At 37.9% G+C, this 12,303-nt stretch overlaps 1 protein-coding gene across 2 annotated transcripts in view; it reads left to right on the forward strand.

Annotated features, from left to right (window-relative positions):
- The first annotated feature begins 3,159 nt into the window (after nt 1–3,159).
- COG6 (component of oligomeric golgi complex 6) overlaps nt 3,160–12,303 on the forward strand; it is a 1,421,580-nt gene continuing 1,412,436 nt past the window's right edge. For both annotated transcript variants that reach the window (XM_044071656.1, XM_044071657.1), the window contains exon 1: nt 3,160–3,394. In XM_044071656.1, coding sequence (XP_043927591.1) covers nt 3,230–3,394 — 165 coding nt within the window. In that variant the 5' untranslated portion in view covers nt 3,160–3,229. The remainder of the gene's footprint in view (nt 3,395–12,303) is intronic.

Here is a 12,303-nt window from a genome sequence, read left to right on the forward strand (position 1 = left end):
ATTACACATCAGATAAACAGTTTAGCCTAGAGTCTGGTCAAAAGAAAGTCTTTCAAGCTTAATTTTCAGATACAAATGAACAAGGAAACAACTCATAATTAGTTTCCTTTTTTCTTATTATAAATTAGTTGTCTTTCCATTAATTAGACTCTTATTATAAAATAGTTGTCTTTCCATTTCATTAAGGTCTGGGTACCACAAGGAAAGAAAATATTTTCATCTTATTTGTCTGATTTTCTGTCAGTATTTGACTTTGCATTTTTCTACATTGTATTTTCTGTAGATGCGCATGTTTCTTCTGGTCTTTTTAAGACAAGTCAGTGAGTTGGGGAAGGATGATTAACATCAAAGGCTCTAATTATTCTAGACACAGTATTAAAAACTGTGAATACCACACAAACCAGCTCGGCCCAAGTAGCACCAATTAATCAAAATGGTTCAGATTTCTCATACAGGAACACTAAACTACAGTTGTTACTTTTAAAAGGGCAATTAACTCAGCTAGATTTTCAAGCCTGTCATCAGAGATGATCACTAATAAAAATCAGCCAAAGCAAAGTAATGAAAAATATGGACTGATGCTGACAGTCAGAAGTAGGCAGTCACAGTACTGTTGTAAGCTAATAAGAGAGAAAACCATAATAAATAATCCTCTCATATAGGGATTTTTCTCCATTTCCCTAAAATGACAGCAGAGAGGTGAAGTCATGGAGTGTAAAACAAAATCATGCTACCCATGGCAGCCCCCTTCAGGGGTATAACAAATTAGAATAGAATACTAACCACTTACTTTGATACAAAAACATTAGTAGGTGCAGAAAAGTTCAAGATATGTTGAACATCATGTTTTTTTCAGTTTTTAGGCCTAGTATTCCTTAAAAAAGAAACCAAATGCAAAGAAAATAATGAGATCAAAAAAAGTTTTAGTAAATATACAGAGCTGAGAAAATCTGTACCTGGAAATGAAGATTGTGATGAATCACAGTTACATTCTTTAATGGATTCTGATCTCACTGAGAGTTGTTTATGACCTCTGTCATTTGAGCTGATCACAACTCATGCTTAATCTGTCAGAAAGCATTTTGATCAAACAGCAATTTGATTCACAGAAATAATATTTACTCACGTGTGAACCTGAAAAGGAGATGGTAGATTCCTTAAGTACACCATGCATTTGCAAACAGCTACACCTGATATAATTATGGCAGCTGCAGCTGACATGCTGAGAGACCTGGACCTATGCCACTTGTGAAGAAAGACAGCTGAGCTTGTTGTGGTCAAGGAAAGATATTCTTCAGAAACTTTAGATTTGCTTTTTATCATCACAGCTAGACATTATGCAAGTGAGGTGAAACCCTACAGTCTTTTAAATGTATATAGTGCATGTAGAGCAGTGATTATGCTCTGATATCAGGAAAAAGAAATAGAGGATTATGTTCAGGTCACCAATGATAACCTTGGACAAATCACTGAGGATTGAAGCCACTAAATAATGATATACATTTGAGTTTTAGACTTCATATTGTTCAGAAAATGCAGGTGAGCATATCCTGTTATTCTAGCTACTTTCAAAGTTTATAAGAGGAAGGGACACCTTGTAGGTGTAGACAACAGGCAGAAATAAATCTGTTTTTCAGTCTGCCACAGTTGTTTGCTGGTCAGTACTTGTAGATTAAACTGGCTAGTAGGATAGCCAATCTTAACAACTTAAGCAGGTGTTGCATAACATTTGCTAAGATCAGGTCTCATGGATATTGGAGCAGAATCTCTGTGTTCCATACACTACAAATCAGTGATGCTATACCATGAAACCTGATCTCAACACTTGTTAAGATTCGGTACTGCTCTAAGCAGTCTATCAGTACTGACCAGAAAACAAAAGCAGCAGAATTAAGAGATTTGTTTCTGCCTGCTGTCTGTGCCAGTAATGTATCCCTGACTTTTTCTAATTTAGCAGAATATCTTACACTGTCTTTCTGACAGTACTCGCTAAGTGCTTTAAGGCTTTGAAAGCTGGCAAAACACTTAGAGATTATTTTTCCCTGTGACTAGTAGTACACGGCGCAGATAAAGCTCCATGCACCACAAAAAATTATGATCAGGTCTCGGATCATTCTTTTTCTTTCGGCTTTTCCCGGTTAGGGGTCACCACAGTGGATCACCTATCCACTCATGATTGGCAGTGGAGTGTTTACGGTGTCAAGTTGCCAGCCCGGCATCCAACCTTCCACTGAAGGCACACACATGCACGCATTCACGCCTAGGACCAATTTAGAGTATCCAGTCCACCTACAGCATGTCTTTGGGATGTGGGAGGAAACCGGACCACCCGGAGGAAACCCACGTGACCACAGGGAGGACATGCAGACTCTATCTTTACCCTTTATTATATGTTCTTAACACTGATACCAAGATTTCATGGGGGGCTTGTAAGTCCAGATGATATAAGTGTCTAGCACCTTGTGTGTAGTGTTGTGTTAACACTTGCAATTACCACCCTTTTCAGAATAGGTTGTCCCTTCCTACAATTTCCTGTTATTGCACTGAGCTTTTTTTTTACAGTCTTTTAAGCTGTGAAGCTAGACTTTAAAGCTAAGCAGGTGACAATAATGACTTGTAGGAAATTACACACTATCTTGAATGCCTTATGATGCCATAACAGGTTCTTGCCTCATTTGATAAACTTAATACATCATCTAAGTAATTAAACAAATGAAACCCCAAACATCTCAGAGACGGAGGGGTGCATTGCAAATATTAGCATTATGATGACACTGGGTAATGTGGCAGTACTGCAGATTTTTTTTTACACATTTCGCATATTTTGGAGAGCACTTCCCCCTTTATTAGCTACATGTTATATTCAACAATCCTCGTTGCCGTCTTCTTTTTTATTTATATAAATGATTAAGCACTAAACTTTTAGATAATGAAATTCATGACTTCATGTGAGTAGATAATGACGTTACATATAAAAGATGACAGTTTTGTAAATTATGAATAACCCATGTTTCATGAAACAATGTTTGCTTTATGTAACCTAAAGATATTTACTAAAATAAAAAAAAAAAACTTTCCATATCTACAGGATTTCTACAACATGCGATTACTAAAGACGGAACGTAAACTCTAGACTTCTTGTTTCCGATAGAGACTTTGCTGTACTGTACGTACTAGGTAAAAGACAACTTCCCGTAACGTGGAATGAGAACTACAAACATCCGCAATTATGGCTGAGATCCGTACAGAGTTACCTTCTGATGTGCAGAATATCACTAATAACACTAGCGCTAGTAGTAGTAGCAGTAGTGGCAGCGGTATAGTGCAGCAGACTAATAATCCTCTTTCCAGGAAACTCAATAAAATACTCGAAACACGACTTGACAATGACAAGGTAAAAGCTAATACAAATATGTAATTGTGCTGGTTCCCATATTTTCATCCCTTAAGATAGTGACACCTGTCAAGGTTTGCTGAACCCCTTAAACTGACATAATTGTTTTTCAAGTAGAACTGAATGTATCACGTTCAGAAGCTTCATACTGTTGATGTAGTTGCCCTGATATTCTTTTGGTTAGCGGATGATTGGATTTCTTTCCCCCAAAAAAGTTCTTCCGTGTTTGTTCAATGCGTACTGAGATTAATATGTTTTATTTGTGTGTTGTTATGTTTTCCATTTAAAATGTAGAGCATGTGTCTTGTCTTCAATGCCACTCCTGCAAAGACGGAGGTGTGACAGGCAGTAGAGATAACAGTGAACAAATTTGACAAGTGTTACAGTTCGTGACTTTTTTAAAAAATGGGTCATTACATGTCGTTTTATTTTTCCACCCAAATTAAAAAAAAAAAAAAAAGAAAATGACAATTCTACCTGTATCTGGCTTAGGCAAGTATTCTACTACCTAGATATTCCCTTGTTCACCTCTCCAGTGGTGACATAGCAAGCAGGGCTGAACAAACAACCCAAATTTATGCATTATTTATTTATTTAAATGTGTTGACCTGGAGTGTCCGACTGGACGTAGGTCCATTTTCAGCGGAGGCCCGGGGAGAAAAGCTCCACAGTTAAAATAAACAGACAGTATATACATTGGATTACATAGCAATTACTTACAACATATTTACAGATGAAGAACATAGTACATCAGTAGACAACTAGAATCTTTATCTGTGAAGTGCATACCAGACATTAACAAATGTTACAAGAAGAAGAAGTTTGTGCTGTATAATAAGTACTGGCTTATGAGCATCTGAGCTTGCTATAATCAAGGTAGTTAGTGGAGTGGAAAGAAAGGTAGTGGTTGGATGGGGTGGATGATTTTAGAGTGGGAGTTGCAAGGGCATAGCCAGCATGTTTTTAGTTGCACTTTTAGTAAAGGTTTGAAGTGGGTGCATGATGGTATGGAGGTAATTGTGGGTGGGAGTGAGTTCCATAATTTGGCTATGGCGCAAGAGAATAGTGCTTCACCAGCAGAGGTATTGGCTTTAGTGATCTGTAAGTGATTTTTGCTGCTGGATCTTAGTGGTCTGGGTAGGGTTGGAGTAGATTCTGGAGGGATGGGACATTTAGTGGATGGTTTACTAGTTTGTGGGCGAGTGAGAGTTGATACCACTGAAGGAGGTGAGGGAGTTCAAGCCAGCCCAGTTCAGCAAGTGAGAGACAGTGGTGACTACGGTAGGATGCCCCTGTGGCGAATTTGGCGATTTTGTTGTAGCAGGTCTCTAGCTTGTTTAGATCACATTGCCTTAGGTTGGTATATATTGGAGAGGCATAAAGTAGGGTGGAGATAAGGTGGGAATTTGCTATTGAAATCTTTGCTGCTTTGGTGAGAAATTGCTTATTTCTGTATAACGCTCCTAGTTTTTTGTGGACTTTTTTTATAGTCATGGATATGTGAATGTCAGATTTTAGTTTATTGTCTATTTCCACTCCTAGCAATTTGGTGTGTTCAGTTGGGTATATAGTGGTGTTGTCTTTTGCCGTGATGTTAAAGTGAGAGTTGTTTTGAGTATGTTTCGTGGGTTGGAAGATGAGTAGTTTAGTTTTGTTTGGGTTGAGTATTAAATATTATTAAATAGTAGTTTAGAAATTATTATGCATCACTGCAGTGGTAAAATTATTTTCTTCTTATTCCTTTCATTTTGTGAGGCATATAGCCCATATCACTCCACATCAAAGCAACTATGATATGCTTGAAAATGTTATTTAACTTTTAAAAGATGCACACATCAAGAGACTTTTTGGCATAGACCACCTCTCTGCCAGGTAAACCAGGACATTTGGCAGCCAGCCTGGATGAATCTTGCTAAAAATCATATGAGTAACATTAAAAAGAACAAACGTACTGTGCAAGGTTTGCCCTGTGTTTGGAAAATAAGACATTATGAAACCATTTTCTTCTTTTCTTCTTTTGTTTTTTTTCCTTTGTCTGGTGGAGACTGGGAGCTGGTCAGTTTCTTGACTGCACAAGGCAGGTCTTACAGCAAACAAGCATGTGGTCATTTGGACACTGAATGGAGACATTGCTAAAATGGAGCCTTTAACTCTGACCTCCATAATCACAAACCCGAGAACTGTGGTATATGCTTCCTGAAAATCTTAATAAAGATCAGCCTCTAATTTAAAAATGCCTCTATCCAAGCAGCTGTGTTAGAGACATTTTTCATTGGTATTGATAGCCACTTGAAGCAAGAAAACAGATACGGTTTCTGCTAAGAATACCTAGGTAACTTAAAAATAGATGATTAAGGGAGTTGAATGCAGAAAAATAATTTGTGTATCTTTGATTTGCTGGAGAAATTGAAGGATGCTGTATTGTCTTATTTTTACAGAGGAGATGTATGGAGTAGTAGGAAAAACTTGATTGTATCACTACATTATTTAGAGAGCTTATTTCATTGGTAGGGGTGTTCCTGGATTAAGTAAGTTTAGGCCTCAGCAAGTGATGAGACGATTCATGAGAGGTAGTCAATAATACATTCCCTTGACAGGAAAAAAGTGTTGTAGTACAAGAATTACCCTGTCTAACTAGATAATGACAGTTCTTTACAGGTGTTCCTGTATTAAGTAAGTTTAGGCCTCAGCAAGTGATGAGACGATTCATGAGAGGTAGTCAATAATACATTCCCTTGACAGGAAAGAAGTGTTGTAGTACAAGAATAACCCTGTCTGACTAGATAATGACAGTTCTTTACAGGTAATCATGTGGCTTTGGGAAGCAAAGAACCAGGTAAGGTTTCTGCTCAGAATATCTAACAGAGACTGCTGAAGAAGAAACGATTGAAGTGTTCCCTACTATTTTCAGATATGCTAAGGTCATTTGTGAAGAGTGATCTGGTTCTGTCTACAAGTATATTTACATCTGTGGATCAGCTTAGAACAAATGGCTTGATTACTCATTTGGATATGGCATCTTTGTGGGCCATGCCAGTGCAGAAAGTGGGTAGGCACAGGAGATCTTCACATGGAAACCAAATAATGGAATAATTGTCAGACTGGACTGTGCTGAGGCTAACTGTCACTAGATTGATTGTGGTCTGATATTTAAAAAAGCCTTTGTCATCTACCTGGTGTGGGCTGTGGACTCGATGCATTTTGATAGTGTAGTATCATAATCTGTTGCAGTGCTTTCCTGTTCTATATGCTGACTTTTCTGATAACTGTGCTGTGAGTAGTGACATACATTTTCTTGTTATTGCTTCTTTTTGAAATGTATTTGAAATGTACACAGTTCATAGATTTAGAGGAGAGGACAGTCTTCTGCAATGGATTTAGGAATTCAAAGTTATTTTTGTTGGAGTGAATTTCTGCTGGATAGCTGAAGTTTATTCTCTATCATGCCTGTAATTAATGTGGATGGGGAGGTTGACTGTTGCCTGAAGTATCCCTACTTTCTTTTTGCAGATTGCTTGAAGCATATCACCATTGTCAACTTCTTGTTTAAAAGGAAGGGAGGGAGTATTTATGAACCAATTTTCTTCTGATCTTGAAAAGTATGCCACTTGTTAGCCATAGTTGATACTAAAATATTGCTGCCTAGAGTAGGAAGATTTTTTTTCTTTACTCTGTTTGAAAGGAGATTATACTATCCCCAGTATTATTTAAAATGTTCACACCTTTCTGTATGTGAATCTCTAGTACTTTTCTTTTAGTACAGTGAGGTAAGTAGATAATTGTCTAAGGTGGGCTTGGATGGGGATAATGTGCTTCATTGGGGCTCCAAAAGCACTTTTTCAAAAAGTGATGATTTGCACGACAAGAAGTAATGGACTAGATGTTTTTATGGTGGCAGTATGTTTGTGCACTGCTTTTGTTGGCTGTTTGGCTGTTTTTCATCTTCCTCAATTTTGGTTAAGATTGAATCTCCTGTTTTATTTTACTTTCTTATGCATTATTTAGCATGGCAAAAGGGTGAGAAATTTGGGTACCTGCATTTAGGATCCAGTATAACTCTCAAGATTTTATTGGTATGAACAATAAGGCATGCCACTTATTTGTACTTCTGATTTTGCCATGATGTATCTTGACATTGTCTGGCTTGGGATTGTCATTATACTCCATGGTAGGAGAGGGCACTCTTCTGTTCTTTTGTTTGGGGGTCAAGGCCTTTTTGGTGACTGGGATGTTTTGGAATTGTGGAGTTGGGTTATTGTGTATAGGATTTCACTATGAGTTTTATGACTTGGCTATAGCCTGACTTTTTCCCCCACTCCATTGAGTGTACCCTTTCTGCTTTTCTCTTTATAGACTGGGTGGACACTTCTATGGTCTACAGGTAGGATGACATTGAAAGTGTCAGGGTCTGGAAATACTCTTCAGTAAACTCCATAAAATAAGTAAGACTGGGGGGGGGGGTGAGCTGCATATATTTAGCTGGTAGCCATTTTTTCCTCTGGTTGGTTTAGTTGGGACATTTTTAGGGGAGTAGCAATGATAGCTTCTCTGCTGAAGGTAGGTTGCAAACTATTGCACAGACTAGGCATGTACCCTTGTGTGTGAGGTGTTGTGCCACCCCTAGTCTGGACCTTTGTGAACATGCAAAATTGAGCAAGATCAGGCTATCAATTCCTGGCATCCTCTTTGAGTTGGAGGAAACGGAAAAGGGATGAGAGTAGTGATTTAAGTGTATTCAGAAATAGCTAATTTGAGTGTATTGGATCTGCATCAGAACAAAGATAATGTTCTGAACTGGATTAGAATTATGTGGAGAGATGAAGTGATTAGTATGCTTCCAGATCTGCAATGAAATATCACATCTCCGTAATTTTCAGATGCAAAACATCCTATCTAAATACCTAAACTACTTGATTGTGACAGCTGAAAATGTCTAAATGCACATAATTGCAGAACATTATACCACTGTTTTTGCAGGGGTCTGTACCTCTTAATCTGGGGGCTAAATCCTCTACCTCAACTGTTTGTGTATGCTATCTCCAGGGCTAAACATACTTGCAGAACTGAGCAATATATGAAAAAACAGAAACTTACCTTTACCCATTCCAGGGAAATTAAAATAATAATAATGATAATAAAAAAAAAAAACTTTTTCGCTGTACTCAGTCATACTACCCTCAGAAATTACATTACGTACTACCTGTGGTAACAAAGTCAACACACTGATAACTAGAACCATACACTTAAACAGGTGCAATATTTTAAATGTCAACAGAGTAACACAGAACAACCCATAGTGCTCCATATTTTCATGTTATGTATAGCCACTGTTTATGAGAAGTTCCAGAGGGTCTTGAACCAATAGTTAATTTCTAGGTGGGCATCATTATAATTGGCGGGGAACTTAACTTGTTATACATATTGTCAGATTCAAGAAGGAAGAGTTTGTGGAGACTATCTCCAGAAGCTTGAACTTTAAAGTCAGTCTTTGCGGAGGAGGACATTAATTTTTGCCCACTTTCTGCTCTTCATGGGTCCAGAGCAGGCACTGTCAGGACATACAGTAGTGTGGATTTGGTTAGGTCATTTTAGAGTTGCACTTTCTCCTCTCTTGGACCATTGAAATACTTGCAGTTGTGTAGTACTTTGAGTAAACCAGCCTTTTATATATATTTATATATCTGCAGTCATTACTGGTAGTAATACTACAACCTTACTCCGAGTACCTTTCAGCTGGTTTGCTCCAGTCCACTTTCACCAGTATATGCTTTGTATTGAAGGCCGTTAGTCATAAATGGAAAAATACAAATGAGAAAATAGTCCTCTTTGCAAATGACATATTAATATATGTTAACAGTCCAGAACATGATATAAAAATCATATTTGATAAACTAAAATAGTTTACAAGTATAACAGTATATAATGTAAACGAAGCAAAAACAAATGTATTGTACTATTGCTTGTGTTCAGTGCTTAATTCTAACTAGTATAATACATTTATTTATAGGATTGCTGGTGTTCAGTGCTTAATTTGAACTGGTATAACTGGTGTACAACAATACTATAAATAAATGTATTTTACCAGTTCAAATTAAGCACTGAACACCAACAATATTATACCAGTTAGAATTAAGCACCGAACACCAACAATACTATAAACAAAGGTATTATACCAGTTAGAATTAAGGACCGAATGCCAAAAATACTGTAAATAAATATATTATACCAGTTCAAATTAAGCAATGAACACCAACAATACTGTAAATAAATGTAGTATACTAGTTCGAATTAAGCACCGAACACCAACAATACTATCGATAAATGTATTATACCAATTAGAATTAAGCACCGAACACCAACAGTACTATAAATAAATGTATTATACCAATTAGAATTAAGCACCGAACGCCAACAGTACTATAAATAAATGTAGTATACCAGTTAGAATTAAGCACTGAACACCAACAATACTATAAATAAATGTAGTATACTAGTTAGAATTAAGCAGGGAACACCAACAATACTATACTAACAATACTATAAATATATGTTTATATAGACCACTAAGATCCAGCAACAAAAATCAGTTGCAGATCACTAAAGCAAATAACTCTGCTGGTGAAGCACTATTCTCTTGCACCATAGCCAAATTATGGAACTCCCTCCCACCCACAATTATCTCCGTACCATCATTCACCCACTTCAAAACTTTACTAAAGGCGCACCTAAAAACATGCTGGCTATGCCCTTGCATATCCCACTCTAATATCACCCACTTACTTTCTTTCCACTCCACTAACTACCTTGATTATAGCAAGCTCATAAGCCTAGTACTTGTACAGCAGGAACTTCTTATTTTAACATTTGTTAATATCTGTTATGTATTTCACAGATAAAGATTCTAGTTGTCTACTGATGTACTATGTTCTTCATCTGTAAATATGTTGTAAGTAATTGATATGTAAATTGTTAATTGCTATGTAATCCAATGTAACTACTGTCTGTTTATTTTAACTGTGGAGCTTTTCTCCCTGGGCCTCTGCTGAAAATGGACCTACGTCCAGTCGGCCACTCCCGGTCAACAAATATAAATAAATAAATAAATAAATGTACTATACCAGTTAGAATTAACCACTGAATACCAACAATACTAAAATTAAATGTATTATACCAGTTAGAATTAAGCACTGGACACCAACAATACTATAAACAAATGCAGTATACCGGTTAGAATTAAACACTGAACACCAACGATACTATAAATAATACTATAAATAAAAGTAGTATGCCAGTTCAAATTAAGCACTGAATACCAACGGTACTATAAATAAATGTATTATACCTGTTCGAATTAAGCACTTAACACCAACAATAGTATAAATAAATGTAAGTGTAGTATAAATGTAAATGTAGTATAAATAAATAAGTTCAACTAACTCTGGACAAAACCGCAGTCCAGATTGTAGCTTGCTACAGACCCTCCACCATGCCCCAGGATTCCCACTCCTCTTTTCTTGATACACTGGAAAATATTAAGGTACAACCCAACACTCTAATAATGGGTGATTTCAACTACCCTACCATTAACTGGGAAAACTACTCGTGTACCAACTCTTTTGCTCAATGTTTTCTGGAAATCATCAATTCCAACGCCTTGGATCAATTTATCCACACCCCCACCAGGGGCAGCAATATCCTAGACCTGGTCATCACCAACATGGGTGACCGGTGTTCCACACCAGAGGTCAGCTCCTCGTTGGGCAGATCCCACCACAAGCTAATCACCCTAGACATGCACATCCCGCCCCCCCCATTAGGAAAACAACAGTAAAAAATTTCTCCAAAGCCAACTTCACGCTTCTTAAGGCAGAAGTGGCAAACTTCACGACACCCATGCAGATGGACAATAGAAGTACGACTGCTGAATCCCACACAAATGCACTTTATAAGCACTTACACGAGTGCATGGATCATGCTATCCCTAACAGAACCAAGATGCTGTCCTCCAAAAAAAGGACGCCAATCTGGTGGTCTTCTGCCATAAGCAAACTCTACAACAAAAGAAAGATACTGTTGCAAAAAAGAGTGAAATCCCACGATTGGAGGAACTCCCTTGTCAGCCTCAGTAAGAAGCTGAGATCCCTCATAAAATCCTCCAAAGCTAGTTATGAAAACAAAATTGCCACTGATTCCAAAGACAACCACAAAGCATTCTATAGCTATGTCAAGAATCTCAATGGCAGCACTCAGATCTGCTCTGAGTTTACAGCACAATGACACTAAATATACAGAACCAACTGATATTGCCAACATCCTGGCAGATAGGTTCAGTGCTAACTTTACCCCCCTCTCACCTCCTAAAGGGCCCATCTTTGTAGCGGAAGAATGCAAAGTTCCTGTAATCACAGCTACACAGGTAAAAACCTCACTCTCCAAAGCCAAGAACACAGCATCCATGGGACCTGACAGCATCCCAGGCTGCCTTCTACACGAACTACAGAATGAACTGGCACCCCACCTAAGTACCATGTTCAATCATAGCCTCACCTCAGGCTTTGTGCCCATTGAATGGTGCACCGCGACTGTTATCCCATTCCACAAAGGGGGGGGGCACAACAGACCCTGGGAACTACCGCCCCATTAGCCTGACGAGTCTGGTCTGCAAGGCCATGGAATGTATCATCATGGAACTCCTAAACAAAGACATTGGAGCTCTCCAAACTCTGAACCCCACACAGTTCGGGTTTGTAAAAAGCAGATCATGTTTTCTAAACCTGATAGACTTCTTTGAAGTAGTCACCAAAGCCATAGATGAGGGTAAAGTGGTTCACACAGCCTATCTAGATCTCGCCAAGGCATTCAACACCATCCCCCACTTTGGAATTAGAGAGAAACTCACTAAACTAGGT

The sequence above is a fragment of the Protopterus annectens genome, chromosome 5.part0 (genome assembly GCF_019279795.1).
Source record: "Protopterus annectens isolate FY-2018-M chromosome 5.part0, PAN1.0, whole genome shotgun sequence".
In the NCBI taxonomy this organism is placed as follows: Eukaryota; Metazoa; Chordata; order Ceratodontiformes; family Protopteridae; genus Protopterus; species Protopterus annectens.